The 26,969-nt window shown below is 40.5% G+C and overlaps 2 protein-coding genes across 2 annotated transcripts; one reads left to right on the top strand and one right to left on the bottom strand.

Annotated features, from left to right (window-relative positions):
• Nucleotides 1–439: 439 nt before the first annotated feature.
• CHRNA5 (cholinergic receptor nicotinic alpha 5 subunit) lies at nucleotides 440–17,662 on the top strand. The gene is made up of 6 exons (XM_030955595.1): nucleotides 440–603; nucleotides 9,574–9,725; nucleotides 10,012–10,056; nucleotides 11,322–11,431; nucleotides 12,377–13,208; nucleotides 15,182–17,662. Exons 1-6 carry the CDS (start codon nucleotides 498–500, stop codon nucleotides 15,341–15,343), a joined length of 1,407 nt encoding a protein of 468 aa, XP_030811455.1. The 5' UTR covers nucleotides 440–497; the 3' UTR covers nucleotides 15,344–17,662.
• A 136-nt stretch (nucleotides 17,663–17,798) lies between these two features.
• CHRNA3 (cholinergic receptor nicotinic alpha 3 subunit) lies at nucleotides 17,799–26,874 on the bottom strand. Its single transcript, XM_030955169.1, has 6 exons — nucleotides 26,484–26,874; nucleotides 24,143–24,282; nucleotides 24,031–24,075; nucleotides 22,423–22,532; nucleotides 20,326–21,337; nucleotides 17,799–18,872 (listed from the first exon to the last, which is right to left on the bottom strand). The coding sequence occupies exons 1-6, from the start codon at nucleotides 26,641–26,643 to the stop codon at nucleotides 18,744–18,746; spliced, it is 1,596 nt and encodes a 531-aa protein (XP_030811029.1). The 5' UTR covers nucleotides 26,644–26,874; the 3' UTR covers nucleotides 17,799–18,743.
• Nucleotides 26,875–26,969: the final 95 nt, after the last annotated feature.

Raw genomic sequence — 26,969 nt, 5'->3', positions numbered from 1 at the left:
AATGCGATGCGAAATTAAAAGATTTTTTTTCGCCAGAAGTCACTTACACTCGCGCCCTCCCAACAGCACAGTGCAGACGCAGCAGGCGTTGCCCGGGTGGCTGTGCCGGGGTTATCGAGCGCTGCCGCTGCAGCAGCCGCAGCCGCCGCGCGGGACAGCGGCCCCGGCCGCGCTGGGCGCGCACCTGCTCGGCCCCGCCAGGAGCCGCTCCCGGGCGGCGGCACGGGCACGGGGACCGAGCCTGAGGGCGCAGCGCTGCCGCCTCCCTCCCCGCGGTACTGCCGGCAGCTCCTCCGACCGCACCGGCTCCCGCGCGGGGCCGAGAGCGGCTCCCGAGGCCGGGGGCGGCCGGCGGCGGCGCCGGGCCCGCGCGCTCCGAGGCTCCCGCCCCGCGCGCCTCCTCACGGCCCCCGCGGGGCGGGGCCAGCGCCGCCCGGCCCCAGCGGCTCCCGGCTCCCGCCGCGGGGCTCGGAGCGAGCGGGGGCCGTGCCCTAGCCATGGCCGGGCGCGGAGTGTGGCCGTGCTGCAGCCGCCCTCCGTCCGTGCTCCTCCTCACCTGGCTCTGCGCGCCTCTGCTCGGCCCGCCCGGAGCCTCACACGCGGGTAAGGCGGCTCGGGGCGGCCCCAGGGGGTGAGGGTCGGCCAGTGGGAAGAAGAGTGAAGGGTGAAAAGCGCTCCGGTGAGGAGCCAGGAGGGTGTTGGAGGGGAGGGCTCGGCCGGCTGGGGGTTCCGAGCCCGCCTGGCGCTGTGCGGGGCCGTCGGGGACGGAGCGGGCGGTACCGTGGCCCGGGGGTCTGCGGGCGCCGCTGCCCTGCCCGGCTGAGAGCGCGGGCAGCGGGAGCGCTCCGTGAGGGGAGGGAGTGAGGCGGGATTGTGCGGGGGGAAGCTGTCGGAGATGGGGTCTCTGCGCGCCAGCTTCGTTTTCCGCGCCGTCAACTTTTTCCCGGACGAGGTTAAGGTAAGGCTGGTGGCGGGTGCGGTGGCGGCTGCTGAGGGAGGATCGCGGGGCTGCGCTGGCTTTAGGAGAGCGAGCGGGACCTGCGGGGAGCGCTGTCAGACGGGCTCACCAGGGCCGCCCCCTCGCAGGACAGGGGCAAAAATGTCTTTGCTAAACTATAGCTTTTCAGGTGCATTATCAGTCTTGAATGCCTCACATTTCATTACATTACATACACTTCCTAAATGTGCACATATATAACGCTTTAAAGATCTCAGCTGCCGTAGCTTTCAGGTTTTTATCTGCTCACTTTCTGAGAGGACGTGCAGTTGTAGGTTTGTGGTGCATGCTGTGCGTCTGGTACAGAGGTAAACTTGCAGAATATGTTTTAATAACTGTAATTTTGCATACGGATGTGTCTGCACATGAAAACAACCCTCTTAAGAATTTATAACACGACTGTTTTTAGTTTAGTCGTGCATCATTTCTTTGACTTCAAAAGAGGCAGTCTCATAATTCAATCAGGATTTAACTTTCCGAGTTGAAGGATGTAAAATAGCATGTGAAGCTGGAGCGTTTATAGAATTATACAAAGATTAAAGGAGAAAAATCACGTCTCCTCTGCAGATTTATTTAGAAACAGTTGTTTCAAAATGTTGCACTTATATAATTTGTAAGTACATTCCCAAGAGTCTTGCAGAATGTCTTGAAACCATAACTACAGCAATTAAAGGCAGACAGAAAATTAATGAAAGATAAATTTGAACTTTTTTTATGTTAGCTGAAAATTGAAAAAGTGATTGTAAATATGGTTTATGGAAAGTTGATTGTGTCAACATCTAGGTTTTAATTCAGCCTACAAATACTCAGTCTGTTATTGCTGAATGTGATTTAAAAGACTATTCTTTGCCCCAACATTTGGAAAAGTAGTGTTTTTCCTGTTCTTCATGACACAAGATGCAAAATCATTATGTTAGATCATATGATTTATATGACTGCATGGAATTACCTGCAGTCAGGCTAAGCCAGGTTTTGCCTTTTGGCACAAGCCAGTAGTTTTGACTTCACTGAGAACTGATTTTATATAGTGAGGCTAAGGTTTCTTTTCATAACTTGTTTTTTCTAAAATAAAATGAAATTTGCTATAAGAGTGCTTGTAAATTAATTTAGTGTTTCCTTCAGTTAAAAGTGAACCAATATTTTATCTTGGCTAACTCCGAATTGTCAGGAGAAAATACTTCGTGATTTAAAATACAGTCAAAGTATGTTTTGTTCTTGCTCTGAATTTTCAACTAACAGGTGAGACTCGAATGCCCAAATGGAGCTGAGGTTAACAACAACCTCTAGCTTAGCCCTGCTGTGCTGTGCTGCAGACCTGTGATGGTGTTTTCCTGGCACTTCAGGCACCCAAGTGTTTTCCACTCAGTTTAACAGATCAAATCCTTCTCTCTACCCAACAGAACCCCTTTCTGCCTGTATGGGTTTCTTGTGATTTTTCTCTTAAAATATTTCTTTAGAGGTTTTTAAAGAGATAAATGTGAGCCTTGATTTGTGGAGAAGTGCCTGTGTTGATTTGTAGAAGGAAATACTTGCATAGTTTCCCACTTTTTAGAATGGTCAAACCCAGGGTTTGTGTGATATTATAGGTTTTGAAATCTCCTCATCTGGTTTTGAGCAATGTAGCTGATTTCTGTGAGCTGTAGGATTCTGTGTTCCAGTGTATCCAAGACTGGAATGGAGCTGAGTGGGCAAAACACTCCTGAGGCAGAAGGTAAGGCTGGTGCCCAAAGTCTGCAGCACCCAGGGCTGCACTGGCAGCTTGTGAGAAGCCCTGGCCTGTTTCTTATTTCCATAAGGAAATTGTTTCCATTAGGAAACTTTTTCATAAGTTTTACGTACATTTCAGATTTGTGTTTAATTCCATGACACGTAGCCTCTGAATTTATAAATGGTTCTACTTATCGGGTTGTACATACTTGTTTTTCTTGTGCTCCTTGTGCTGTCTGCACTTCTATACACCCTTTTTGCTGCTTGCTTTCAGCATTCCTCGATGCTGACTTTACAGTCCATCTTCAGTGTCAGCAATCAGTGAAAATGATGGAATGATTAAAAGTGGTCCAAAGAGAGATGGCAAAATCCTGGATCGGTTACAGGAATGTCCTCCTGCCTTCAGCGGGACAGATTTTCCCTACGTGCAGCACCTTTTCCTGTGGCCTGGCTGTTGGGCAGGGAGGAGGATCCCAGCTGTGGCTGTGGGAGCTGAGTGGAGCGGGCTGGTGGCAGTGAGCTGGGCAGGAAGGGCTGTGGCAGGCACAGGCTGCAGCTCCAGCTGCAGGTGACTGTCGCTGCTGCAGGTGACTGTCACTGCTGTGCCAGCCGTGTCACTAGGGAGGTCGGGAAGCTCTTTGGCACGTGCTGTGGACTTACCCTAGAATTCATAGCATGGGTGCTCAAAAAGGAATGGTTGGTGGTCCAATTAACTCTTAATCTAAAGACTGACTGTCAGCTCACATCTCTTTCTTGGTTAGTTTACAAACTACCTGGCAGTCTATTATGGTTATTAACCAAACTTGTACGTGCATTCAGAAATATGTGCCATAATTATACCTTGTTGCTAAGCTGTTAGGGGGTAGTTTCATTCTCCTTTACAACCATCAAGTTGTACCTTTAATATTTTAAATTTGAATTGATGTGAGAAACACCTTCCCTACTTTCTGTGAGCAGCTCTTGTGTTGCCCTGATTTTTTAAGATTTTCTAAGCCTTTTGATGTTGACATACTTGTAGCAAACTTTTGCTTGTTATTTACACTTGCTGTAAATAACTCATTGTTTTGCATTCCTTTATGGAGGAGGAGAAAGTTGATGGACTGTTGGTTTGACCAGTGTCATTGGAGAGGTGGCACTGTCACCCTTCAATCCACTGTCACTCTTGGAAAACTATAAATGTTAGAGTCAGAAAATAAACTTCCCTTTTTTCTTCACCTTGAGAACAGCGGTGTGCGCTTCTGTTCTTTCCTATAGTGACAGTTGTTGTATCTCTGTGCATATTGGTAAGTACTAAGCAGTATTGCAGTTCAAAATTCCTCACAGTTTCATGTCCAATATATGTCATTTTATTTTGCTCCTGGTTGGCTGGAGGTTGATGTGCTAGGTAAGAGAGAAGGCACAAATCTTCCCAGTAACTTTAAAGCCACCTTTTCCATGCTTGTAGATGTGGTGATAGGGTTTGCCTTTATTTTTTAAACAGGGGAGGAAAAGATAATTCTGGAAAGTTCAGAATGTAATCGTTGGCTTTTCTGACTTCCATTCAGTAAATAGAATCAAGTTAGTATTGCTGCTTTGACTTACAGACATCCTAGTTAAGATGATTGTGATCTTTCTAAATGCTTGCTGTTAATTAAACGCTTGACTGTGATTGGATTCTGGGCAATTGCTAATGCATAGAAGGAAAAGTAGGCCAAAAAATTAAAGACCATGAAGGAAGTATGACTCATGATCCTTTTCAAAGGGTCAGAGGAATTAGTATAAAATAAAACTTCAATTTAATACATTACACCTGTCTTTTCTACCTAATGAAGTAACAATGGGAGGTCATCTCAATAAATATACTGGAGTACTGAAGGGAGGGATACTGTATATATTCCTTCACCTTCCAGATTTCTAAGGAAATTATTAGTTGTAGTATCTAGCAGTTAGATTTGTGGATAAGTTTGTGTTATAATACCCCAGAGTTAAACAATATAATGTTAACTGCAAAGTATGGATATTTTGCAATGTTTATTGTCCTTAGTAGTGGGTTGTTTTTGTTGGTGTTTTTTTTTTTTTTGCTGTAATGGTATATGATTAAAAATATGCATTAGTAATATATATTATTTCTGAATATGCATGTTAACATTACACTTCTAGAAAGTGACCCTTTCCCTTTCCCCATGGGCCTCCTTTTGCAGCCAGTAGTGATGTAAAGAAAACCTGAAATCATTAACACTCAATTCTGTCAATTAGAAAATGCTTTGAGTTACACTGTTTAAATTAGAAAATGCTTTGAACTGTGCTGTTTAATGTAGAAGAATCAGTGTTACACTTGCACTGCCAGTCTGGCTCTTAGACTCTTTATCTAAGGAAGTGCAGAGGAATACAGAGTTCAAAGGAAGCTTGTTATTTGGAGAAGCATGGATTGTGGTGTTCCCCTATTTAAAAACAAAGATTTATGAAAATACGTCTGGGATCAAGCCTGTAACACTAAGTATTTCACTGGTAATTCTTATAAAAGGAATAATGTTGCTAAATCATATTAAGATGCTAGGAAATTTAATCCCATAATGGTACAGTAAATTACAAAAGTGTTATTCTTTTGTAAAACTCATCTTTTGTTTCTTCTCTATAACATTTAAAAAGTTAGCCATTAGCAGCCCATGTGAAATTATGACTTGAGAATGTTACCAAGATAAATAGACATGTACATGTTTCGTGATGCTACTCATGCATCTGAGGCCCATGTAATGTTTCACCCTATTTTCTAAATAGTTCTTCCAAAGTACTTTAATAAAAAAGTTTATTAAATACCTATGGAGGAAATGGTAGAACTGAATTTTTAAATACAATATTTTCAAGGTCAAGTGTTTCATTAGAATTTTTACTTACCCTTTGTGCATAAACATTTGTCTCCTTTGTGCAGAATTAAAACTTAGGCCATCCAACCTCATATGTGATTTAGGTGTGGTTTTTTTGGTTTTTTTTGTTGCTAAGTATGGACTTACACTGAGGGGCAGTGAGAAGAATTTAAGGTGCAAATAATAAAGAAAATGTTGTCATTGGGAGTTCCCACTGAACAGTGCAGAGAGCTACCTTTGATTCAACCTGCAGAGGTTTCCTGGCCTCAATAGAAATGAAGCCACACAGATACAGACCAGCTCAGAACTGCCCTTCAAAGGCTACAGATCTTTTAAGTATTTTTTAGTACTGTGAGCTGGTGGCAGGGGGGACTGTTGCCACAATCTCTTGCCATCTGATTTAGTATGAGATTGTACTCTGAGTTGTTTGTTTGCTAATCTTGCTAGTCACCGTTTTAACCTCTTTCTGTTTTTCTCCAGCCAGCAGAGCTACTCTGCTGCCTTAAGCCACTAAAACTGTTTTACTTGTTTTCCTCTCTTTACATTTTTTTCCACTTGTCACCAGCTCTTCACAATTTTTTTTATTGATGTTAATACAAGGAGTAACTAAGAATCACAGCCCCTTGTTGTAATCTTAAAATCATAGATACATGGAAAAGACATATAAAACATATGCAGTCTGTGTAACAAATTATTTGAATGGCCATGTTAAATAAAATGTACAAGGTAGGGATGACTACTTATTTTGTTTTTGCCAAGTCTTAATATATTCTTACCATTCCCAGCTCCTCATGGAGCTCTCCTTTGTTCAAGAAGTCTATTCTAGACCAATTTGCCCCAACATATTAATAAAGAGAATAAACTAGAAATATTGAAGTGTGGCTACATCTGTGATCAGAAAAAGAAAGAAAGAAATAAATAATTTAACTATATTGTTAGTAAATAATGGTCATTGTAATAGATCAGTGAGTATACTATAGGTCTGAGTATAAAATGTTTGAAAAATAATCTAAGTATATAAAAGGAGTAAAGGAGCATGTCCTCTTTTAGCAGAGCAGAGGAGATGCTATGTTTTAAGAGAAACTTCATCTGGAAACAACACGTACCCTGAAGATGCTGTATCGTCGCACAGGAGGTTGTCTTACAGGAACACAGAAATGGTGAAAGTGCAACTTTGCCTCTGCATTGCTTCAAGGTCAATTAATTGAGAGATAATATCCAGCTGCATAGTCAGTCTTAAATTCAGTTGAGAGTTGTAACTGGAGGAGGGAAATATAATTAATGCTAATATAAAAATCAAGTATTTATGAAATATTAGGCTGAAATATACACAAACCCATTCATAATTCAGGAAATAGGGATATAGAAATAGAGAAATTAAGTTTTGTCTTCAGGAAACATCCTTTTGGATATCTTTAAAATGTAGGGCTTGGCAAATCTGTCTATAGTTACAAATATGAAAAAATCCTTGGCTAATGAGGATATACTGAACCAGTTAAATATATTTTTGGCACTTGTACATTTACAAGATAACTTGTACATGTGCAACGTTGTGTTGCTGGATCCCTTTTGGCAGCAATTCTTATGTCCTGTGGGTTTTTCTGTGTCCACCTGAGCTATCTCAGTGGTATAGTGTAAGTTGCCCATCAGTTCTTTGCACATCCCACAAGTCAGAAAGATTTTGAAACAGAAGGGTGACCTGTCTTAAAACCCAAATGTTGATTTAGCCCACAGCAAGAACCGTTCAGCAGCACATTAGTGTAGGGTAAGACTTGTAGGAAAAAGTGTGACAATGTTCGCGGGGGTCCGAGGAAGAGGGAAGAGACGAGGATCTGACTCCATGTTTCAGAATGCTTGATTTATTATTTTATTATATATATATTATATTAAAACTATACTAAAAGAATAGAAGAATGGACTTCATCAGATGGCTAGCTAAGAATAGAAAAAGAATGGAATGATAACAAAAGCTTATGTCTCGGACAGAGAGTCCGAGCCAGCTGACTGTGACTGGCCATTAATTAGAAACAACCACATGAGACCAATCACAGACCCACCTGTTGCATTCCACAGCAGCAGATAATTATTGTTTACATTTTGTTCCTGAGACCTCTTGGCTTCCCAGGAAAAAAAATCCTAAGGAGAGGATTTTTCATAAAATGTGTCTGTGACAAAAAAGAGATCCTGCTGCTCCCACTGTGCTGATCCTATTTCTTAAGCTACATTCTGCTTTTGCTGCTACTATGACACTTCAGAGAAATCTGGTTAGTGTGTAAAATAATAATATTTCTACTGGACTGCCCCACAGCTGCAGTGCCAAAGGACCTGCCTTGCTGAGCTCTGCAGTGCCTTGGCTGTTTCCACCAAAGGACCTGGACATGGAGCCTTCTGCAGCACAGCAGTCGCTCTTCGATGAACACAAGGGAATTTAAAACTTGGGCTGCCCGTCTCACTTTGTCTGGGCTGCAGTCATGTGGGACTGGGCTAGGTCAGCTCAAATTAATGGCTTAAGTGGTGTCAGCCAGGCCTCTGCCACAAATGCCAAGTCATGGAAGTGTTGGTCAAACTCTGAGGTAGCTTGAGCAAGTTTTATGGGATTGAGAACTGCTGCCCTATGCAGGTGTGACACTACCTGGCATACAGTGTAGTCATCCCAGGCAATTCTAAAATCCTAGTCCTCTTCAGTATCTATCAATTGCTGATTTACTGAATGTTGATGGTAATGAACTTCAAGTAGACATTATTTATGCTGCCTTTAATTGATACTTTGTTTCCTTTAGCTTTTTTTATGATAAAGATTAGATACCACCAATATTTTTTCTACTTGTATTGTTCCTAGTTGATCTACTTCTGTTATGTTGACTAAATTCACCTCCTCTCCAAACAAAGTAATGTTAATCTTTTAAATCTCTCCTTGTATGGATGACTGTCTCTGGTTTTAATCTGTTTATGTCATTCTGGTGATTTTCTGCTTCTGATACATCTTTTTTTAGATGGATGCTGTTAGTGAGCACATGATTTCTAGAGAGGTTGTGCCATAGATTTATGTAATAGCATAATATTTTAAGTCTGCATTTAAAAGAGATGGTAGTGAGCTCCTTTCTTTTGTTTATGCTGTCCCTTAAACTGATGGTAATAGTTGCTAGGTCTTTTTTGGCAGTAGTTCCCTTTTAAATTTCATTGGTAAGTAGTAAAAATCTTTATCTAGAACATGTCAGTGTTTTCTGGTGGTCATTGTAACTTCTGTCTGGGGATTGGAGACTCTTCCATGCAAGGTGATGTGTGTAGTTTGTGCTTCTCAAGGCAGCAGCCTTCTTCAGGTCTTTCACAACACCTTTGAAAGCTGTTATTACTCAAGTTATTTAGCTAGACTCTGATCTTCCCTTTTTTCCTCCCCTCTCTCTCCATCTTCCCCAAAATGACCCCTTCAGAGCTTTGAAAAAGAACTAGAAAGGTGCATCCCAGTCAGTGTAACTTTAGAATGGGTAGAGAGTCAACTGGTAAATAGTTTGGCATATGCATCTGAGGTACAAAACAGTGTGAGGGAAAGTGCTCCACAAGTGCAGCAAAATTTTTTACATGGTAAATGTACCCAAACATTAGAAGAAATACATTAAACAAAGAGACTGAAGTTTCAAGCTGGATTGCAAGTTATGCAGTATACTACAGGTGTGTAACGTGGATGTGGGTTGACAGAACTTCAGTCCCTCATAGATCAGCTTTCTGTTTTAAAGGAGTTCCATAGTTGCATGGCATTGGGTAAATGATATAAGAGCTTTTTGCCTGCTGAGATTATCTTAATGTGCTTGAGTCATCAATTGTAGAAGCGTGATAATGGTATGAGGATGCTAATAAAACCAGGTAACTTATAAAATTCTACTTCCATGGCCTTGGGCATGCTTCTAGAGAGAAGGGGATGAGATGAGGAATTGAACTCTGCATAAAAAAAAGCTGTAACTGTTTGGACATAAGAATGCAGATGTACACTGCTCATTTGAATCAATGTTAATTTTTTTTTAATTACAGCTGTATCTGAACCTTCTTTTATTGCTAAAAGTGAAGATCGTTTATTTAAGCATTTATTTGAAGACTATCAAAGATGGGTTCGTCCAGTGGAACGTTTGAATGACACAATAAAAATCAAGTTTGGCCTTGCAATCTCTCAGCTAGTAGATGTGGTATGTATAGTAAATAAGTTGTATTTTTTTTCCACTAACTTTAAAAGGAGCATAACTTCATTTGAAATAATTGTGCCTGTTAAACACAATAGATTAAGCATCTTAAATTATCTGTGTAATAAAAAATGCCCTGTAGATGCATATATAATGTTCTCATATAAACATACTTAGTGATTAGAGTGCTTTCAGCAGCGTGTTTTGTATTTTAAGTTACAGACCTCTGTGAACTAAAGCAGCTATTTCCTATGGATAGATTATTTTTTGTGATATATGCTTTATTTTACAGGATGAAAAAAATCAATTGATGACAACAAATGTATGGTTGAAACAGGTATGTGTACATATTGATGAAAATTTCTGAAGCTTTATAAGTGCAAATCAACATTTAGGAGAACATTTTCTAGTTAATTGTATATTCAAAAAACTTAGCTCTTGCAAGAAATTTTATTTCACATAGTATCTTTATAGAATGTCCCTGGAAATGCTTTAAGGGATTAATTGTGACAAACCTCTTAAGAAAACTATAACAAGGTAAATAAAAATTCACCAAATTAAAAGTAATATGATATGGCATTGCATGACCATTTAATATATCAAGGTGTATATATCCAACCATAAATTGCTGCTTCAGTATGAAAGTTTTTATTCAAAAGTTTTATTAAGAAAAGTATGGTTGGTGTATTCTTCTGTATAATATTTATGAGGTCTTTTTCCTGTGGGATATTTGAAATTATTGGATATACATTACTGTAGAATTCCAGTTTCAAAGTTAAATATGCTTGCTAGAAGGAAATACTTTTTTTTACTTAAGAATATTTGGGTTTGGGCAGGAAAAAGCCTTAAGCTTTGTAATTGTCAGAGTCCAGTACTAAGCTTAATTGCCACTATTTACTCAGGTAATGCTGCTCACAAATCATTCTTGATTTTACTGAGAAGAATCTTTGCAGATATTGGGTATACTTACTAGCTTATGGAATTATTTTTGTTTGGGCTGATTCCTTTCTGTTTGTTTATTTCACTTTTTTCCTTTTGCTTCCCATTTTTTTTCTTTTCAATAACTGTAATTTTAGGCCAAGTTTTTATTTTTAGGAAAACTTTGAGATTAGTCAGCAAATATGAGATGGCCATGTGGGCTGATGATTCTTTGTGTCCTCTTTAATAGTTTCTGCAGGTCTTCTTGAAGTTGAACCAGTTTTAAGAGTTGGAACATGATAGGTTTTTTTTTTGTATAATGAAAATGTTTATATTGCTTCTGATTAGCTTCCAGTCATTGGTATTCATCCAGAACAAGCTTTTTTCCAAATTTAATTTATACAATTAAATTACATTATAATAGCTCTTACTTATAAATGCATGCTCTGAAAAAGGAACATCATATTTTAAGTTCTGTAAAGAAACATTGTCAAGCAGCTCTTATAACAGAAAACAAATACTGAATGAGGTAACTACATGCCTGTTCAGCAACTTCATTGTTTTATGCAAATTTTCGTTCACTTTGATTGTTGTTAATTGCCCTGTTATCTATTTTCATCTGCTATCACCCTGCCGAAATCCACTTCCCAATAATAATGATTTTTACATCTCACATATCCACAGGAATGGATAGATGTAAAATTGAGGTGGAATCCTGAGGACTATGCAGGAATAACATCTATCCGTGTCCCATCAGATTCTATTTGGATTCCAGATATTGTGCTGTATGACAAGTAAGGTTTGAATCTTTTCATACAAAAAGCATTTACTTCATAACTTCTCTGACCAAACTGCTTCTAGGAGGCTCATTGGATAGACATGGTGTGTACATTTAGTGGGCTAAGAACCCGTGGAAGAACTTGCCTCTGAATGCAAATAGACTTTGTTGCCAGGTTAAGTGCTCAGATGTTTTGCTTTACTTCTGAATGCAATTTCTAGTCCCTTTGAAAAGGTTATTTTCATTTTGTTGTGTGAACTTCTTTCTTTATTGGAGAAAAATGTCTTGCACAGTGCTGGGTATAAATAGTGGCGTGTGATGGGAGGGAAGTAACTAATTTATGCTGTTGTAGGTCATATTCAGCATGGAATTAAAGTCAGGTACATTTAACTGTAGGAGGGGGTTGGATTGGTTTTGACTTTTTTCTTTTGAAAATTAACAAATCTCAGAAACAAGAACTTTTGAATTAACCTTTGTTCACAACCCAGGTGCACAGACAGTGCTTTTACATTTTCAGACTTGTTGAGTCAGGAAAAAAAGCTGTTGCATTGATTGTAAATTCAAGTTTGGGCACAAGTATTATTTTACCTGTTTAGTGACTCTTTTTCTTCAATAATTATGATTTGGCTGAATTTAAAAGTACTTATTCTGTCTTACTAATAGAAACACCAGAGCTGAGTCATGCTGTTGAAGATCAGTTTTTTACAATCTTTTCATAAGTCGTTGGGACCATAGAAAGTTGCACAGATCTTTTCAGGACTTGAAAATATTCTTCAGTCTTCCAAAGTTGTTTACCTATGTTCACTTCAGATTTGAGGGGAAAAAGTTGACTATGAGGACAATACAAAATTTTGGCTATCAAGGGATAGACAGCTGAAATGACAATAACAAAGGATAATTTCTTCTTTAAATACATCCCCACAGGCCATTGTAATTGCCTGTAATTTATCTCTTCTTTCAGTGCAGATGGACGTTTTGAGGGAACATCTACAAAAACTGTGGTAAAATATGATGGCACCATTGCTTGGACTCCACCAGCAAACTACAAAAGTTCTTGTACTATTGATGTAACATTCTTCCCCTTTGACCTTCAAAATTGCTCAATGAAATTTGGTTCCTGGACTTATGATGGCTCACAGGTTGATCTAATTCTTGAAGATTATGATGTTGACAAAAGAGATTTTTTTGATAATGGAGAATGGGAAATAGTGACTGCAACAGGGAGCAAAGGAAACAGGACTGATGGATGCTGCTGGTATCCTTTTGTTACATATTCATTTATAATTAGACGGTTGCCACTTTTTTACACTTTGTTTCTCATTATTCCTTGTATTGGGCTTTCATTTCTAACTGTTCTTGTCTTCTATCTTCCTTCAAATGAAGGTGAAAAGATTTCACTCTGCACTTCAGTACTGGTATCTTTGACTGTTTTTCTTCTTGTTATTGAAGAAATTATTCCATCATCTTCTAAAGTTATCCCTCTCATAGGAGAGTACCTGGTGTTCACGATGATATTTGTGACCTTGTCCATTGTGATCACTGTCTTTGCCATCAACATCCACCACCGCTCCTCGTCCACACACAACGCCATGGCGCCCTGGGTTCGCAAGATATTCCTGCACAAGCTGCCCAAGCTGCTCTGCATGAGAAGCCATGTGGATAGGTACTTTGCTCAGAAGGAGGAAACAGCCAATGTGAATGGATCAGAATCATCCAGGAACACCTTGGAAGCAGCTCTGGATTCCATCCGTTATATTACGAGGCACGTGATGAAGGAGAATGAGGTCCGTGAGGTGGGTGTGTCAGTCCTGCTGCCCTGATTTTGTACAAGTGCAAATTAGAAAACTAAGGGCTTTACAGGGCAGCTGCATATTAAAGATTTGTTACAGATTTCCAGCTTTTGTACTTCGCTGAAAGTTGTGTAGTTATTTCCGCTGGAAAAAAAGTGCAAATATGGTACAATACTGAGACTATTTGGCTGATACAGTGCAGTATTTGGGGTCTTCAAAAGTCTTTTGTTGTTTTCTATTAGTTCTTGTCATTACACATTGTGAGACACTTGTCTGTGACAAGAGCATGTACTGTAACTGTTCCCTGCAGCACTGCTGAGATGACAGGAGAAGCAGTCTTTTTCACTTTAATGTTGTACCCAAAGGCTATCATGAAAAACACATTTGCCTTATATTTTCCAAATAAATACTGCTAAGACTTAGCTTGCAGCTTTCAATTTCAAATAAAAACAGTTTGAGTGCTCTAACTTACATTAACTTAAATACAGGCTATAGCCATATGTTGGCCATTTTGTGCTCAGATGAAACATGAACTCCATGACTTCCTAAGTGTTCTCTTCTATCCTTACTATTCTTTGTCCCTAAGTTTTATCTAAAGATGTCAGAGGCTTTTTTTCAGTGTCAGAGTGCATTTGCACTCTGAATTATCCTTCGTGAATGTTTACAACATTTGTGTAAGAGCATTAGAAATCTGTTTTCTTTACATGCTCTTTAAGCTGGCACCATTGGTACATCAGAGATTTAAATGCTATTTCCAGTCTAATGTAGAAGTTTGTAGAAATATAGAAGTTTGTGGTGTACAGCCAGTTCCTGATGGCAAAGGCTGAGGTTCTTTCAGTCTATATGGGAATTGCTGAATTCAGAAGGCTCTGGTTGCTAGGAGTGTGTTCTCCCATACGAGACTAGCAGTAATGTGCCTCCTCTGATGTGCCTTCTCAGGGCTTGATTCTGACATTGTCACAAGGGATGTGGCCTAGATTTTTAATAAATGTATCTGCTGTACTGTTAAAGCAGCATCTGCATTGTATGAACAACAGAAATAGAATAGTTTGCTATTAAATACGTAATTTCCTGTAAATTAAGGGTTCACTGTGAGAGACAAGTAGTAAGTATTTTGTTTTCCAAGTGTAATGTTGTTACTATAAACCTTGGAAATTAATATACAGTTGACTGGGGATTCAGTTGTTTTATTATTACTGGGCTCCAGAGAATGCAAGTTTTAATTGTAAAAGTTCTTAATAAACGCTAGACAGCTGGTGCTATTGTAGCCTTACATCTTAGGAAGCATTAGGCTTGGGAAACATGGATAGCTCCAGTTCAAATCCAAGACAATTGTTTGGCAGGGTTTTAATTTGCTTGCACAATTATATCTGCAATACTGGCAAAACTGTGTATAGATATGAATAATTTTATCAAAAAAGAAAAAGTAGTCTTGAAACTACTGTGAGTATTCTCCCCAGTGTATAATTCTTTGCAGCTTTCAGCAGTTGTTTGTAACACAACAGCAGCTCTGTACTAACAATTTAAAAAAAAATTTTATTTACTACTTGTGAGGTTTGGTTTTGGTTTTCTGGTTAGTTTTTTGGTTTGGGTTGGTGGTTTTGGTTGTTAGGAGTTTTTTTACAACTTTTGCTTCTAACTCCTGCTTGGGAATTCCACGTTATGATGTCATGTGCCATGTATCCTGCAGTATGGTAGAAAATGGCAGGCCAGTCTCATCTCTATAGATGAGGATGTTTGGTGCTTCTCAGGATCAATTTCTGCATCAAATCTACATACCTTATCCATCTTCACAGAGGGAAGCTGGCTTCAGTTCTAACTCCCAGTATAATTATAAAACATGGCTCCAGAGGGTTTTCCCAGGGACATGGTTGGAAAAAGCCTATCTCAAAATAATTAAGAATTGCAGGATTTGGTGCTGTGTTTTTACCTGTTCTTGCACACACTGACCAACTCATGTGCTCTCTGTGTTTTAGGTTGTTGAAGACTGGAAATACATTGCTCAGGTGCTTGATCGAATGTTCTTATGGGCTTTTCTTCTGGTTTCAATAATTGGATCACTTGTGTTATTTATTCCTGTTATTCATAAATGGGCAAGTATAATAGTCCCTACCCATATAGGCAGTACAAATGCATAAAATATTTTTGGAGATATGTCCTACTGATCTGGCTCTAAGTTTGCAGTAACTCTGTTTCCATGCATGTTCTTTCTAGGCATGTTTCTGCTAGAGTGAAAACAAATCCAGAACTAGAAAATTAGATTTATCTTAAAGCATGGCATTCCCAGGACACACAGAAGTCAGTCTGCTTATTGCCAGTTTACTGAGTTACTGCCAAGCCAGGTCAGAATTAAAAGACCCTTTTCTAGCCATGGCATGTATGATTTATCAAAAAAGCAGACACTGACACCTACTGTGATACAGAAGGATTTCAATTTTTTAATGATGATCACTGTAGTCCAATTATTAAATTACTATATAAATCATTATACTGAATATTAAATATTTGCAGTTACACAGTAGAGTTGCTTATTTCAATTTAGTATACAAAGGTGAATTTTCATCAGTTCTCTTCGGTGTGTTGTAGAAGTCTGAAATTTTACCAGAATAATTTAAAATAATAGAAATATAAGTTAAACTTCCTGTATGTATAATATACAACTAAGAATAGCAACTTGGCCATGTTTGGCCTTTATAAATTTTCAGTGTAATTTGCTGCTAAATTTTAAAGATTGTTAATTCTGTGATACCAACGTGAGTATTTAATAAGCCTTAAAATGCCTAAAGGATGTGTGTATATTGATGTCTCCATCAGCTTTGGAAAGGAAGCCAAAGGCAGTTAACTGAGTTCCCAAGGAGCATAAGTATTCTAAGGGACTGGAACATTCAGATTTCTTTACTCTTGATGAAGAATTTGATACAGTGTGTGAGTTTGCAGACATGTTCATTATTTCCTGTGTCCGGATGTTTTTCAGAATTAAGATTTTAAGCACAGGCAGAAGGAATTTGTGGAGCATCTTTCTGAAGGAAATGGGTTATAAATTACTATACTGTGGAACCAAATGGAGATGATAAATGATTTTCACATTTGTTTAATTGAACTTGAGAGCTGCCTTGGATTAGTTCTTTCACTTTAAAAACCATATGTAACTCTAAGCAGCAAGGACTTAGAGTTTTCTGAAATTCTTTTTTCCTAAGATCATTGAAAATGAACTTGCAATTTTTCAATTATTCCATTAAAATGCATTCTTTACACTGATTCCAATGCCACCTTTCTTCCTTTCTTAATAGTTTTATTTCTAGAAAAGACTCTAAAATAGTTGGGTGTTTTCCTACACTAAAGTTTTTTCAGTGTTGTTCATAATGCAATTGCATCCTGTAGGCCTAATACAGGAGTAGAGCAGGCTAGAGCAAATCTTAGAAAGTTTTTGTTTGCTTGAATTACTACATGAATAATAACATGTTTAGGTGAGAAGTTTTAATGTAAACTGTGGTATCTTCAATAATTTTAAGTTTTTATAGTGATTATAAATATGAACAATTGGTACATATTTCTTCCACACTCCCTCCCAGATCTCCTTTAGAAAATCCCTGCACTAATTATAATAGTGATTACTTATGTCATAATTTATATATAATTGAATCTTTATTTCGAAATGTTTTAATCTGCAGGACATTCTTGGTTTTGTGTAGCTTTTAAAGGCTCACAGATAGGGAAATTATATCAGGCAGACCTTTTTTTCTTTTTTTTTATAATAGCAGTTAGGGAATTACTCTTCTTCAGTTACACAATTACGTCTGATATTGGATATCCATTTTTCCTCTATTCCCATCATAACTTTCAAGGTGAATTTGCAAAGATTATCTGTTTTAATTCATTAATATAAGAGCTTTAACTTCTCAGTATTACTGAGGTTAAACAATCATCAATGACTTTCTCTGTGTGCAAGTTGCAGAAATACTTAAGATAGCTTGTTTCCTCTTCAAATACAACATTTCTTTTTAAAGTCTTCCATAGGTTTGAATTACTGAAATTTACTCTTGCCTGTAGAGAAAGTGAATACAACTGTAGATTAGATATATATCTTATTTTTTAACTCTCCATTTCATCTCTTTCCCCTTGTTAAATGATGTCTCCAGGCTGCCCAGATACATCATATGGGCAGCAAGCACATTGTCCACTGGAGTCACTCTTTATTATAGTAGATCACAGTTTTTGCAAATGCATGAATTTCTTTTAGGGACTTCTAGTCTGATCATGATAGATTCAGGTAACACAGCTGACACTGGAATCCTTGGGGTCTTCTGCTTATCAGGTGTGTCTGAAACAAAAGAATGTTAATATACTCAGAAGCATGGACTTTTACTTCTGTAACTTACTGCTGAATGTATTGAACTGTAGGTAATACTACCTTATATAGATATCTGTCACTCACTCAAAATAAATGAAAAAAAAAAGGCACAATTTTCAACAGTTTGATTCTCTTTATTTTCATAAATGTTACATCACTTGATACACTGTATTTCCACAAAGTTTTTTGTTTGGTACAGAGAGAACAGTTCGTATTTTTACAAAATATGATCTGATGACAGTGTTTTGTTGCATTCTTTATTCATGCTTTTAAATAATCTGCAGTTACTGATTAAAAGAAAAAGAGAAGATATATATGCCTAAGCAACAATTTTAGCACACTTTACAGGACTGTTTTTGTCTACCTGCCTTACCTTGGCATAAAACACTTCACTACAGCAGGATGCCTCTGTATCCAAACTATTCTGTCCGAGTATTTTGATCCTTTGCATCACTTGCAGACTGTCTTATTGTGTGTTTTACTTGTACACAATTCTGAACATCATTAGGTTTGAGCAGGTTTTTTTCCTGACAGCCTTCACATACTATGCAATCTGGGGATACACAGAGTTTACTTTATGGCTGCTTTATTACCACCAAATAGTACCACCATTTACCTATTTGTTCTCTTTTTGTACTAAACCTCTCCTCAGTCCTTTCTTGCCACTGTGTGGGTCAGTTTGTACAGCAGGGGGCAATGTCTGCACTCCAGCTGTTTGGTGCTTGTGCTTCCCACCCTTCTGTCCTTGTGAGGGTATTCATGGAACTCCCTGTGAACTCCTTCCAGAAGATCCTGGCATGCTCTGAGGAAGCTTGGGACCAGACTACAAAACAGACTTAATAGCCCAAAGCATTCAACTCATCGTGACTTTCCAAATACTCATGTAATTTTCCATTTCTTTATTAACCCCTTCTTAAATCACTCCTATAAAGTTTAACATACTGTCTCCATCTTCTCCAGTTATTGCAGGAAGTAGCTGTAAAGCATAGTTTGTATTACTTTGAGATTAGCTGTCATAAAGGTTCCAAATTCCTTTTTCTGCATTTTGAACAAAGCTGCCTTGGTCAAGTGAAGGTGAAGACAAGAGAGATCCTTGTTCTACCGCATGGAAGAGACAGGAGGTGCTGGGAGAGGGATGCAGAGTTGATTGGCAGTTTTATTTGATTTCACAATGTTTTATTTAATTTTTACATTTCATCTCCAGCCATCAGAGGTTGTAAAAACAATCCTGCTGTTCCTAGAATACATACCAGGATGAAAACCCATAGAAAAATACGATCAATTACCATGGCAACATATTTCCAATCATCCTGAATCTGAAAAGAAGAAAAAGAATAGCAAGTTGGCGTGTTTATTAGGTGAATAAGTTGCATTAACAGTAATACCATTTCATGTAAGAAGCACAGTTTTTTCTGTATGTAGATATCCTTATGAATACACAGCTTACACATCTGTTTTCATTGACAAATGAATTCATCTTGAAGAAGCTTTATTTGAATATGCTCTTTGGAGCAAAGCCAAAAGCTGCTGCTTCAAATCCAAAAGGTTTTTCACCAAGACAGTGGACTTGAGGAGACACAACTTCTCTATTCCAAAAATGAAAGTGTAAAGCTTTACATTCTTAGATGAACAGGTTTGTCCAGAAAATGTTACTGAAACAGACTGTTCCTACTGGCCTTTAGGTAGTATGTAAAAAACAAAGATTAATTGGTATATAATTACTTGGTACTTTGTTATGTAGTACTGAAATTTGACCATTTTCATGCATGATGTAAAATGCATCTATGTACCTTTCATGTGAAGAGGCAACCATGTTTCAAAAAAACCCTGATTTTTCTGATTTTCTTTTACACAGTGAATTTTATAGCAAGAGTGACAATGAAGTATTATATATGTTATATATTAATAGTAACTCAGTGATCATTTTTAGTCACTATTGAGATTACAATTCAAATTTTTTTTTTTTGTTTTTCTTCAAGGATGATAAGAAATGAACTTGTTGGTTTTGAAATTTGTTCTTTTTAGGTTAGAACTTGTTTGTTAAGGAAAACTTAAAAACCCAAAGCAACCCTTTATTTTCTGTATCAACTAAATCTAAACCTAAATAGAGTTCTGATTTAGGTATAACCAAAGTGAAGTTAGAATGAAATGATATAGTTTGGGGATTTAAAAACTGTGATGGTGTCGCTACTGCTCATAGTATGTTTGAGGAATATGGTTGAAAAAAACCTTTTCATTTTTTTTCTCCTTTATTGTATTAAGATGCAGCTTTATGAAAGATGCCAGTCCCTGTCTTGCAGCAGTTGCCTCATTTAGCTACAGCATTTTACTCTGCAGCAGCAACAGAGTGAGCACCATCATCACTGTGAGGGACATTCACTCTAAATTTTTGTTGTTGATGGTAAGCTGTGGGAGGGAGAATGTAACTTTCTAAAGGCCATAGGGTCAGCAAATTCCACTATTAAGATTATAACTTGGAAAATCCTAACTTCAACTCTCATGGGATGGGTGCTTTGGTGTGTTCCCTTTAATGTGCCTCACTCAGTATATATATATTGTCAATAAAGAGATCACTGTGCAGCAGAGCTGCTTCTCAATTATATAAGGTCAAAATTGCACATATTTGTAATACAGCTTGTGTAATTTACTTGTAAAAAAATAATGGTTTTTTTTATCTTTTTTGTCTGTTTGTTTGAGATCTTTTTCTTAACAAACACTCTAATGGCAAAAGGTATCTGCAGTTTGAGTAACAGTAAAATATGTTCTTACCTCTTTTGCTTCATTCTGCATTTTCATATTTTCTGCAATGTATTTCACACTTTCAATAGCATCTCTCATTTCTGGTGACAGAACTGAAAATGAAAGCATAGGATCTACAGACTCAGAGCTTGAACTTCTAGTGAGATTGCCACTGAAATCTGAGAACTTGGTGCGCTGATACTGACAGCAGCTGCAGGCCATATCTTGACAAGCAAAGCCATCTTTGCAGCATTTGCTTTCAGAGCCGTTGATGCAATTTAAGTTTGAAAACTCAGAAGTGAATAATGATTTTGGCTTCTGGTTATTCTCTTCATCATTGGCGGGCCTTGTCATGAACATGATCCGGGGAAGTAAGTTCAAGAAAATGGTTCTCACCCACACGGGCATTGTGTGTGTCTTGGGTGTTCTGTAGTGCACATTCAGTACAAATACTGTGATGACAATCGACAGAGTTACAAATATCATGGTGAAAAGGAGGTATTCCCCAATAAGGGGAATTACCAGGGAAGTAGAAGGTATGGTTTCTGTGATAACAAGAAGGAACACTGTTAAAGAGAGAAGCACTGATATGCAGAGTGTCACCTTCTCACCACAGTCTGAGGGCAAATAGAAAACTAATACAGTCAGAAAAGAAATCAGCAGACAGGGAATAATCATATTGATAGTGTAAAATAAAGGTAAACGCCTGATGTAAAGAGAATATGTGATGTCTGGATATATCTCTTCGCAGCAGTTGTATTTGATGTCATGTTTATACCCAGGAGCTTTAATTATAGCCCATTCTCCACTCTCCCAGTAATCTTTCAGGTTCATTGTCGAGCCAATTAGAACTAAGTCAATTTTGGCTTTGTCGTAAGACCAGGAACCAAACTTCATGGTGCAGTTCTGATAATCAAATGGGAAGTAGGTTACATCTATTTTACATGAACTTTTAAATATAGCTGGAGGTATCCAGGTCACATCACCTGTGTATTTTAAAAGGGCCTTTGTCTTGTCATCAACCTGGAAATCCCCAACTGCACTGTAAAGCAAGTAGAAATAGCAAAATTAGAATTATCTACTCCAGGTAGTTTCATACATTCAGATCATATACATGAACTCTTTAATCTTTTTTGGGGAAGTCAGCCATTACGTGTTTACTTGGAGCTGAATTGCTCATGCAAGACTGACTCAGTGACCATCATAAATTCGCATGGTTAAACTGAAACAAACAGCTCTATAAACTCACCAGGAGGAGTTGAAAGCAAATATTCTCTCTTATTAATAGCATGGCTTGGTGCAATCAATATTCAAAATGGCAAATAACAGTCTGACTAGATGAGTCTTGTAGGGCCCTTCCAACTGAATTATTTCATTCTATTCTATTCTAGATTGATCAAGCACATCAGAACTCAAGGGGTGATAAGAACATTACTGGTATTTCCAGCTCTTCCATGGACAGTGCAGGTAGTAACTATGGAAGGAGGGATTAGGGTTGGGGGTGTATCTTTGCATAAGGACTGTATTTGGTAAGAGGTTATTTTAAGTCCCACTTATAAGCTAACTTATATGATCCAGTTGAGTATATGAAAAAGTAAAATTAAAGGGTAATTTGAAGTTAGGCCCCAGTTAGGAAAGGAGTGGCATCACTGTTGATCCATAGAACTGAGTTTTGGATCTGTGTAGCTGAGTCTATTTCTATGAGAATTGCATTCTTACAGATCCATTTAGTTATGGTTTGGCTCCTTACAGTCTCAGAAATTGACATCTGAAGTAAACTTTATCCGTGGCTTTTATTTGTCAAAGGTGTCAAATTGTGAATTTGACTGCTAAAAAGCTAGAATTTGCATTCACTTTAACAGTTGTGACTTGCAGGGGCTTGTGAAGGTGAAAAGCCAAGTTCACTTTGGCCTGCTCACTTGCAGCTCCAGGTTAGAGCTGGCTCCTGCCCAGGGATGCTGACATAGCTGCTATGAAGGTGAGAACAGCAATTGGGGGGATGCAGGGCACATGTGTGTTGAAAAGCAGCTTTTCAGTGCATTCTGTGAACTTGCTGCTGATTTTTTTAGAGCTGGTAACATCACCCTCTCTCCCTGAATTAAGAAGTTAAATACGCAAGAGCCTTACTTGTTATATAAAACAATATCTGGCTTCCAGATCTGGCCAGATGGAACTCGGATGAATTCAGCACCTCCATAGTCTGCTGGATTCCACCGAAGCTTGTAATCATTCCAGATCTAAGTATGGTAGAAATGAGTCTATGTTAGGTTTGTGAAGAAACTGAAATTCAGTGGACTAGATCTGAACCATGTGCTGTCATATCACTTCCTGGGTTGATTTATTTTGGATTCTACAGTGTTTAGATGTTTCTTTAACAAACACATATGTGTGGTGTTTGTTCATATGCAGATTGTAGGGGGGCCTAGATATCTAGATGTTATATACATATATGACAAATATATGTGGCTGTCCCAGGAATGCCTACTCAGTAGCTGGAACAAGCTGAAAGAAGGAATAAGACACTCTCTTTTCAGAGAGTGTAGGATTGTAATAATAACTTTAATCTCAAAAAAACAGGTATCTGGGACAGTGAAAACAAGTTCCTGGAGGCCGGTGGCACAACTTGTGAGCATCAATTGAGGGTCAGAGAGAGCTCCAGCGTGTTATGGCTCAGGTAACAGCCTTTGTCATTAGCACTTGTTAAACCCCATTATAACGAACTTGAGTATCAAGCTAAAAGTGGGAACTAAGTTGGTTACTAAGCTGACTGCAACAGTGAGTGACTGCATTTTTTAAAAGCCTTTTTAACATGAAGTACACATTTTTCGTTTGTTGTCACTTTACGGGAGCTAACCAGCACCAAGTGGCGCTGTGCGCGACCTCCAAGCCGAGGTGCTTCCTTTGCGTTGTTGCCTCCCAAGGCAGCGATTTGGAACCTCTAGAGCAAAAATCTTGTATTTAGCGACTGCAGCAAGTGCACCAGCCTTGCTCTCCTGTCCCGTCCCTTCGCTCCCCGTCCCCGCTGCTCCGCTCCCGTTCTGTCCCCGCCTGCCGGGCGGGGCGGCGGCCGCTGGGGGGCAGCAGCGCCCCGGGAAGGGGCTCGGGCGGCGCCAGCGGCGCGGAGCGGGGCAGCCGGGTCTGCTCTGCCGGCCTCCTGTGCAGGGCTGCTGTGCAGAGATCCTGCCTAAGGATGCTCTGCCGGCCTCCTGTGCAGGGCTGCTGTGCAGAGATCCTGCCTGAGGATGCTCTGCCGGCCTCCTGTGTAGGGCTGCTGTGCAGAGATCCTGCCTAAGGATGCTCTGCCGGCCTCCTGTGCAGGGCTGCTGTGCAGAGATCCTGCCTAAGGATGCTCTGCCGGCCTCCTGTGCAGGGCTGCTGTGCAGAGATCACCTGCCTAAGGATGCTCTCCCGGCTTCCTGTGCAGGGCTGCTGTACAGAGATCCTGCCTAAGGATGCTCTGCCAGCCTCCTGTGCAGGGCTGCTGTGCAGAGATCCTGCCTAAGGATGCTCTCCCGGCCTCCTGTGCAGGGCGGCTGTCCCGGGATGCGTCTGTGCCCCGAGGGAGCCGAGCCTGGCGCCGACCCCACAAGCCCGGTGGTGCTGCCCGAGGCCGCAGAGGCCTCGTTGGGCGGGCGGCTCTTGTGGCCCCGGGTGGGCCCGGCGGAGCGGGGAACGCTCCCGCGCCGCAGGGGCAGTGAGCTGCTGCCCTCTGGGCTGTCACTGAGCGCTACTTACGTGCTTCAGCCACAAGTTGGTTTCCATTATCTGGTTGACTTCGTCCTGGAAAAGAGAGGAGTGTCGGGAGGAGCGCCGGCCCTGCCGCGTTGCTCGGCGGGGCGGTACTCACCACCTTCACCAGCTGCGACATGGACACCTCGAACTGGATGATGACGGGGTCCGAGACGTTCTTGACGGGGCGCACGAACTGGTTGTAGCTCTCGAAGAGGGCCGCGTAGAGCCGGTGCTCGGCCTCAGACCCGCCGCAGCCTGCGGAGGGCACGGGGTGAGCTCGGGGCCAGCCCCGTGCGGGGCTGGGCTGTCCCGCTACTGCCCTGGCTGCTCGGCAGCCCCGCGCGGGGCAGGGCTGTCCCGCTACTGCCCTGGCTGCTCGGCAGCCCCGCGCGGGGCAGGGCTGTCCCGGTACTGCCCTGGCTGCTCGGCAGCCCCGTGCGGGGCAGGGCTGTCCCGCTACTGCCCTGGCTGCTCGGCAGCCCCGTGCGGGGCAGGGCTGTCCCGGTACTGCCCTGGCTGCTCGGCAGCCCCGTGCGGGGCAGGGCTGTCCCGGTACTGCCCTGGCTGCTCGGCAGCCCCGTGCGGGGCAGGGCTGTCCCGGTACTGCCCTGGCTGCTCCGCACCCTGGGCACTGGGCAGAGCCCCAGCCTCTCCTGAGCGGGCAGCACTGTGCCATGGCGGCGTTGGCTTGGACTGCGAGAAGGAGAGCAGTGAAAGGTAATGCTACGGCACAGGTTTTCTAATACACGTCTGCAAATGAGTCAAAGAAACAGTTTCGGGGAATTACTGAGGAAGTGGGGATGCAAAAGCCCTTTCCCCTCAGAGTCCCAGTCCCCCAGACCTGGCAAAGCCACAGGGATGTGGAGCAGAGGAAAGGGAAAGTGTAGCCCAACAGACCAGGCCTCTGGTAAGGGGTAAGGAGCCTCGCAGGAGGAAATGAGAAGTTTGCTTTCTAGTTTGAGTCATGATTGCGTGAGTACAGTGAGGATAACAGCCCGCTTCTTGAAATATATTTTAAAAAGGATTAAAATTTGATTAAGTTACATTCAAAGACTTTTCAGCACACTCAAAGAAATCTGCTATTTACCCCTTTATTATTCTAAGTATTTTTATTTATAATAGATTCCTATTGTCCTTTTGCCACTCATAAATTCAGTTCATCCTACCCTGTGGCCAACAAAAAAGCTGCAAACTGAAATTCTTAAACAACAAGGTACTTGACCTGTTTCAGGATGAGGTGTGAGAACCTGTAGTTTACACTGCAATTTTACTATCAATCTAGGCAATAGCCATCCTGACACTATTAGAAGCCAGTGACCTTTTATTTTTAGAGGGCTATCTCTTAAACTCTCTTCTGGACAACACATGCTCATGAATTCCAACTGAAACACCAGAGAAAGTGTTTTGTCATTAATGTCATTACGCAAATTTGACAAAGGCACAAACTGAAGTCTGTCGAACATATTCTACAGTTCCTTTGAAACAGAAATATGGATATATATGAAATATGAATATTTGCAAGGACACGTTTATTTTCTGCCCGTTGTTTTTTAGTAAAGAAAGAGGGGAGGCAGAATTATCTGCAGGTGACAGACTACACAAAGCAGGTGTTACTTATGAATCTGTGAGACCTCACCTCTACCTAAGACAAGGGTTCCCCTCGTGTTAAACTATTCAGCTAAAAGGTCTTTTGTTTGCTTTTAGTTTTGTTTGGTTGATTTTAACCCCTTGTGCCTTCCCTTGTTCACTTGGAGTACAATTTTGTTTTCAGATTAGTGAAATCATTCAAGCCAACTTGCGAACTAAAAAATGAACACTTTTAAACTGCCAGTCTTGCCCATATTACTTCTTGATATCTTCTATCTCTTAGATTGAGATTTCCTGGAATAAATACCCCCCAATCTTTTAGGTAAATAATTTTAAATCTAGATCTTAATAACTCTTATGGTCAATCCCAAACTGTCAGCCTTTTTACATGGTACCAGCACTCTAATTAAATCTAGCATCCACTGTTTCTAGAGAAGAAACAGTGCATTCATGTGGGGTTTTTTTGTTTAACTATTTTGTGCTTTCCGTATCTGCAGAGAGATGTGCTTTTTGCAGCACATACTCAAAGCTCTTTAATGTTGTCACTTTCTTGTCTTCTCTGCAATATGTGAAACCACACCTTTATGTGTGAGGTGCTTTTCCTTCATGTTAAAATGGCTTTATGTGTCCTGTGTCCTGGCATTTTTAATCAGGACTACTTAACCACTTTGCAAGGATAAACTTAAACACCCCCCACTGAACAACAAGCTCTGTTGCAGAAAGAGCTGTACCACAATTCTGTACATTTGCCCCATAGGTTGGAGAGCGCTTCTGCACTTCTTAAAAATAATTTGCACCAAAACCATCTCCTGCTCCCCTTTTCAACCCTCCCTTCACCATCAAAGGATAACAGATTAAGGATCACTCACCTTGCCAGAGAAAGCAAACAGCAGCAGTTAGAAGGAGAGTGTTCAGGCTCTCCATGGTGTTGTGAATTACTGCCTGTGGACAGAGGCTGTTGAGGATGAGCTGCGCTGCCAGGACTGTAGGAGCACAGGCAGCAGGGAGGGCTCGGCTCCCCCGATGCATGAAATGCCTGCGAGCAGCAGCCGGCAGGACCCTGAGCACAGCTCTGCGCACTGAGCTCCCATTAGCTTTGCTGTGCTGCCCCCTTTCAAGCTACCCAGGCTGTCAGAGCTTTGGGAACGGCAAATAAAGTGCAGGAAAAACAGATGTTGTTGTAGGCAAAGAGCAGTCTTCTGGCACAGATAGTGGGCGAGAGTCCTTAAAATGGTGCATAAATGAGCTTGGTAATCTGACAACACTGGAGAGTTTTCCAGCCAGCTGCTATACAGGATCCTTATCTATCAGAAGATCATGCCAGTCTGCTAGGGGAAGTTTAATTAATACAAATC

This window comes from Camarhynchus parvulus, chromosome 10 (genome assembly GCF_901933205.1).
Source record: "Camarhynchus parvulus chromosome 10, STF_HiC, whole genome shotgun sequence".
Lineage (NCBI taxonomy): Eukaryota > Metazoa > Chordata > Aves > Passeriformes > Thraupidae > Camarhynchus > Camarhynchus parvulus.
Note: the sequence above shows the minus strand (reverse complement) of the source record. Positions and strands in the feature narration are given on the sequence as shown.